At 37.5% G+C, this 6,629-nt stretch overlaps 1 protein-coding gene across 2 annotated transcripts; it reads right to left on the bottom strand.

Moving 5' to 3' along the window:
- Window positions 1–373: 373 nt before the first annotated feature.
- LOC114261955 (ubiquitin-like modifier-activating enzyme atg7) lies at window positions 374–5,721 on the bottom strand. Of its 2 annotated transcripts, XM_082887712.1 has the most exons (10): window positions 5,390–5,721; window positions 3,777–3,994; window positions 3,341–3,542; window positions 3,211–3,265; window positions 2,653–2,756; window positions 2,434–2,539; window positions 2,272–2,344; window positions 1,736–1,807; window positions 696–854; window positions 374–608 (listed from the first exon to the last, which is right to left on the bottom strand). In XM_082887712.1, exons 7-10 carry the CDS (start codon window positions 2,305–2,307, stop codon window positions 375–377), a joined length of 501 nt encoding a protein of 166 aa, XP_082743838.1. In that variant the 5' UTR covers window positions 2,308–2,344; window positions 2,434–2,539; window positions 2,653–2,756; window positions 3,211–3,265; window positions 3,341–3,542; window positions 3,777–3,994; window positions 5,390–5,721; the 3' UTR covers window position 374. The 2 variants fall into 2 exon arrangements, with proteins under 2 accessions (XP_082743838.1, XP_082743839.1); XM_082887713.1 differs by having other exon boundaries at window positions 2,272–2,539; window positions 3,777–3,876.
- Window positions 5,722–6,629: the final 908 nt, after the last annotated feature.

Here is a 6,629-nt window from a genome sequence, read left to right as displayed (position 1 = left end):
TTTTTTAAAATTATGTCAAATTTCTTTACTTTTTAGATCTATCTTGACTAGATGGTCCTAAAAACTTTAATATATATATATATATATATCTGAATTTTCTTTGAATAAAGTTCAGAAAAGACAAAAATAAACCAAAATTTATGGGAGCTTTTTGGATAAAAAAAATTTGGTTCATTTTCGTCTTCGGTCAACTTTTTTTGTCAAAATTGACTCAAAATGTTTTTAATTCTTAGAATCATCTAAGTCAAGACGGACGTAAAAAGTAAAAACTTTTGACTCAAAGTTGAAAAGAAAAAAATGAGTTGAAAAAAGAAGTTTGCCTTTTCGCTTTAGGCAAATGAATAACAACAAGAATAGGAAATCTGATCGAAAGTTCACAAGAAAAATGCAATTTTATAAATAAACAAGAGGATAACAACCTTGTTAGCATTAACACAAAGAAGAGTAGAGAGCCCTTGACTTTCCCTTGTATCAGTCAACAAGAAAACAGTATCACGAGAATCAATTAAATCATGTAGGCATCTGCAATCCTCAAGCACACTATTCACTTCGTGGCTAGGCATCGGATGGCCAAGCATTGGAAAAGCCATCACAACACCTTCAGCTTCCTGAAAATAAAACCAACACAAACAGGAAATCAAACTTTTTGGGTTGAATTAGGCATATGTAGCTACGCAAAGGGTAATATTAATTACCACAGCCGGAAAGATTCTCTTGAGACTTTTAATAGCTGCTGAAGCTTTAAAATCACCACCATAGAGGCAATGGTCCAATGTATATAGGGATTGCCTCAGTAGATTAGACATAGCCACCTTACCAGAGTCAAGTAGTGTAATTTTCCGAACACCCCATGCCTGCAGTTGCACAATAATTTTCATAAACCAGGCAATAGAACAAGAGATTAATGTTTGTTAGTCGATGTTCTACATTGGTTTAGTCCATAAGGGTATTTTGGTCATTGTGTATTGCAATGCCAGTAATATAAATGCAAGTTACGGTGTACAGTTTCATGATTGAAACTCTACTCCTTTTTCATCACTCCGTTCTCTCATTCGTTTCTTCACAACGTTAATACATATTGACAATTAACTCTACTCCTTTTTCATCACTGTGTTCTCTCATTCTTTTCTTCCTAAGAGCATCTCCAACGGCCGCACAAATTTGAGTAAAAAAAAGCCAATTTTCTCATTCTGATACCAACAGCTCCAACCGTTCACTGTAGCATGCATCAAACAGAGAGGGTCGTCTGGCCGGTTGACTGGTAAGAGCAAATTTCAATCATTTCTGTTGCTTCAAAGGGGTCATCCGGTGGGACATCTGGGTGGTCAACTAGGTGGTCAACCCCGCAGTGTAAAATTTTCACAAATTTCTGCTTTAAAGGGATCATTCGGTGGGACATCCGGCCGGACGTCTGGTGGGTCCAACTCAACGGCTATGCACAGTGAATTGGTGAAAGGGGCAAGCCATTCTCAGTTTGGTGAAACATTTGATGTTTTCTCAATTTGATATTGCTGTGGTGCAACCGTTAGAGCACAAAAAGCACCTTTTTCTCATCAAATTTGAATTTGATGTTGGATTTAGTGAACGGTTGGAGATGGCCTAACTTTAATACATATTGACAATTCAACTTTGTATCATGAACCTGTACACTGTAACTTGCATTTATATTACTAGCATTGCAATACATAAACCAATCCAAAACACATTTAACAATGTTAAATTCTTATTCACTCACCATAAGCATGCGAGCAACCTGGCATCGAAGTGTACCTGCCCCTAAGACAAGACACTTAGCTACAGATAAGATTAGGAATGGCAACGGGACGGGGCGGGGCCGGGGATCACCCTCTCCGTCCCCGATCCTCGACGGTGAAAATTTCCCCGTCCCTGGCCCCGATCCTCGATGGGGAACCTGTCACCACCCCCACCCCCGTCCCTAACGGGGATCGGGTTTCCCCGACCCCGAAGAGTCCCCGGCCAGGTGGGAGTGGGAGAGGTTCAAATGAAATGAGTCTTAAAAGTAACCTAAGCATATATATATGCAGAATATATATTCGGGGATATATACGGGGATTACTTGGGCCGGGACCGGGGCGGGGCCGGGGTCGGGGGAATCTATCCCAGTCCCCGGCCCGAAAATGATCGGGGATTTGTTTTTTAATCCCATCCCCGGCCCGTGGGGAGATTTTTTCGGGGAAAAACCGTCCCATTCGGGGTCGGGGGGTTAGGTCCCCGTCGGGCCGGTTTCAAATTGCCATCTCTAGATAAGATGTTTATGTTCAAAGGCGGCAAAGCACACAATCTCATTAGTTTTAAATTTAAATCAGCAACCGATATTGCTAACCTGTAAACATTTTAATCTTTAAATGTTAAGGATGCAAAAGAATAATACTGCTATGGACTATGGAGAGACAAGACAACCTCAAAACATACCTAGTTGGATCAATGGATTTAGCAAGGCTAATACACCTGGGCACCTTCTTCCCTTTATTAAGTTCCCATCCCACGGCATTAGGAATATGTTGATTATCTTTCCATCCTAAAGAAATATTGTTCATGTGTTCAGGAAAGCCAATTCAGAAAACACATTCAACTAAAAAAGAAGATAGTTTTAATTAGAAGAGAATTGTTACCCAATTTCCATCGCTTTACCTTGTGAAACTGATATCAAGGCTTCACCAATAAGGGACAAGCTCAGATCAGCAAAACCACGATTCTCACGATAGTAAAAAAAGTGAATCCTTTCGAGATTCCATCTTGAACAAATAAGAGAACCAGGGTTACTTGGAAGATGACATGGGTCGTAAAAGCCAAATAAGAACTACCAATAACATGCAATGTAGCTTTATGGTAGAGTCATCTAAAACTTTTACCTAACTTTAACAAGATTCAATTCACCACATGTTTTAAACAAACTGTCATGCTCATTTTAATTGGCAAAAGCTAGTATAAGTTTACAAAAAATGTGAAGTATGTGGACAGACCTTATGACCATCATGTTGGGATGATTCCCAGTACTTCAGATGCTTAATTTTAACATATGAGTTTGAAACAATAGAGACCAGAAAAAAAAAGGCACATCTGCAGCAGAAACGCATGCGTTGGGCACTCCAATAAATAAATAAATAAATAAATAAATAAATAAATATAAAAAATAAATAAAAATGCAGCATAAATAAGATTTGAGTAAAAATACAGGGGGCATTCTACCTGTCGTTGCACTTGAGTTACACCACTCATTACAAGCTGCCGACAGCGATTCAGCCTGTATGCCACAACAATAACCTTTGTGTAAAAGATAATAAGAAAAATTAAATACCATACTCACAAAATTACTAACATTCACAACATCTCTTCCAGGCTTAACCACCGAGAAGCCGGTCTCAAATCAACCAAGGTTGCAGGAAGATCAAGCACTAGAGCAGGGAAGTGAACCAATAATGAAAACTCCACTTTTTAAGGTCTGCAAATGATATAAGAAGGAATCTTGAAAGTACTGCACTGTCCTCCTCAGCTTTTCTAGAATGGATGTCCTCCCAAATCTGATATTCAATGAAAAACAAACTTGTGATATGAGATTTTTGTCTATTTGCTATATAGCAAGCCCCACCCACCCCTTTGCTACTGGAGCCAAGGCCCAGGGCCATTTACAATCTACTAAAAGGCTGTGGAACTGATAAGACTTGTCAATCAATTTGACAAACTCCCCACAATAATACTTGCAAAAACAAAACACATGCACAAAAGAGTAAAATCTATCTGTATAAGAAAGATACCTTATTTGCTTCAGCCTTTAGCAAGCTCTGTTTGTCAAGTGCATGGAAACCCTCCAACGTATTTGAGTTGAAAAGAATACCAGGGACAGAACATCTATTCCTGTTGCCACGACTTCTTGTAGTTACTTATGATTGCTCACTTGGTTCAGGTGGAAAGGATTCAACAAGAAGAGTTAAATGATTTGATACTTGGGAATGTGAGCAAGGTGCATAGAAACCTGCCACATGATTATATCACCATTCGGGTACATTAAATTACCCATTAAAAACAATTAATTTGTATTTCTTTTCTTGTCAATTAATTGCACACAAAAAATTAAGCTTGCTATTACAGAAATCTAAGTGAAATAACCCAAATCACTGAGCCAATATAGGTCAGCTATATGGATCGTATTTTCCATGAAGGTCTAAGATTAATTCACGACTGGCTCCCAGCCTAATATCCACCTCCACTAATACAAGATCCTGACAGGCCTGATCGAAAGGTCACAATCAGTCAACAGTAACTATTTTGTCATTTATGCATTGTAAACTCACAAAACAAGATTTAATTTCATTTAAGAGCATAATGTCCAAAGACTTTGTTTCACAATTATATTTTCCTTGCTCCAGAATTTCTTGATCCCAAGATCTTGTTTCAAAAATATAAAATGAGGGTGAGAGAAAAAAAAAAAGAAAAAAAGTGCACCCTAGTAATTGTAATTTGAGTTGAAAGAAAATCATAGACTTTGTATTTCAATTACTTATCTAGCTATTTTAATTTCTACCAAGAAAAGAAGAAATTAAAGAAATTGATAGTTGAAAGGTCAAAGGCTTTTCGATTCAACAATTTCTCACGAAATGTCATTCGTAAGTGCCCCCCTTTATCCCGATCGGGCATTCCTTCCCTTCTCTATGGGATGGTTCTAGCCCTCCCTGCCTTTATTAGGCATAAGCTAGTGATGGTGCAGTCATAGATTGGTTGGAAGCCCGATATCGGATTTGGAAACCTGAAGTGAAACCCATGGGTCCGAAGACTTTTTGGTCGAAAAATGTAATTGGTAGGGTTCGTGTCTTTGGCCTACAGGGCGATGTGAAGCCAAGTACCATATCGCCCAAGTACTAAATAATAATATCGAATACATATATGCTTAACAGGTAGTTATTATTATTGTTTAGTTAGATATAATTACGTAAAATTTAGCATGTGATTTAATTGTCTCCCAAATAATATTAGGAAAATTTCCTAATTAGATTAGGGTTTTGAGTGTTTCTTCGCCTCTCTTCTCCTATTCTGTTCATCAGCTAGCATCCCTTATTTCTTCCCGGTACGAACTAGTGCTTGAAAATGAACAAACTTGTGAATTGTTGAGTTAAGCATTCTGAAGGTCTTTTATCTAATGAAAACCTTCTTTCAACACCAAAAGAAGGGAGCATTTAGGGTCATGGTTAGGGTTAGGGTGAGGGTTAGGGCTTTCCTCTATTAGTTTTTTTAATTTTTTTGATTTGAGAATTTTTCAATAATATGGATTGATATCATACATGTGGCTGCAATGATTGATCTCATAATCTAACAAAAATTGAAGAATCCAGAAAATTAAAATGAAATGAAAAAAATAAATAAAGAAGCATACCAGTAATAGGAATAGGGGATTCATCAATTCCTAACTTGTTGAGCTTTAGCGAAGATAATCTATGCCAGAAACCCTCATCTACAAAACTCTGGAACGGTGCAAATTGTAGAATAGATCCAATTTCATTTCCTGACATACTTGCTGTTGTAGTTTACTACTTTTCATGTCTCAAGGAGATTTTCAATCAAGTTGCTTCTGTTGCAGCTACTTGGTTAACAACCAAATTGTTCAATCAACACACCATCCGAGACATATGTGGAATGCCTATCTAGCAACAACCGAAGCAAATTGAGTAGATGTAATAGAAATACAACAAATTATTAGATATATGATCGAATTATATAGTATAATATGTATAATTTCTTATTTATTATAGGGAAATTTTTTTTCAGGTCCCTGGTATTAAGACTTTACAGCATAAAGGACACTCAATATTTTCATAATGTCTAAGGTCCCTCAAGTTGATCCAGAGAAAATTGGTCCAGAGAAAATTCCTCAATATTTTCATAATTTCTTCACCTGTTTGAATTTGCAGCGTTACCACCATGGGTTTGTTTACATGGTCCAGAGAAATTCTTTGGTTTGGACTGAATTTTCTTTGGTCTGAACTGAATTTTCTCTGGACTTTCTCTGGGTTGGTCCAGAGAATTTCTCTAGTTTGGTTGGTCTGAATTTTCTCTGGGTTGTTGGACTGAAATTTGAGAAGCTGATGCATACTTACCTTGATTGAATTACCCATGAGATTTGTGATCATTTACCGAAATCTACCTGGATCTCCATAATACTGAAATTCTTGAATAAGGAAAATTTAGTTTAAAACCAAAGAATTTCTCTGGACCAACCCAGAGAAAATTCAGTTTAAAAACCAGAGAATTTCTCTGGTTTCAACCCAGAGAAAATTCAATTCAGGTGAATGGCCATGGCCATGGGAGTTTCCCTGTCTTAAAGCTGTAGCAGTGTTGATGGAATGTGAAAATCTTGTGAATTCTCCACTATACATGAACACCAATAGTAGTGCTTATACTAGTTGTATTAATAAAACAGTCAAGTCTTCTTCACAAACCCATTATTAACACCAATAGTAGTGAGGCAACAAAGGATGCTGGTGTAATTGCTGGTCTCAATGTGATGTGTATCATCAATGAACCCACTGCCATTGCCATTGCTTATGGTCTTGATAAAAAGGCAACCAGTGTTGGCAAGAAGAATGTTTAGAAACTCTAGAGCGGTGCATTGGTGG

This window comes from Camellia sinensis, chromosome 9 (assembly GCF_055761805.1).
Source record: "Camellia sinensis isolate YWXY chromosome 9, ASM5576180v1, whole genome shotgun sequence".
Taxonomy (NCBI): Eukaryota; Viridiplantae; Streptophyta; class Magnoliopsida; order Ericales; family Theaceae; genus Camellia; species Camellia sinensis.
Note: the sequence above shows the minus strand (reverse complement) of the source record. Positions and strands in the feature narration are given on the sequence as shown.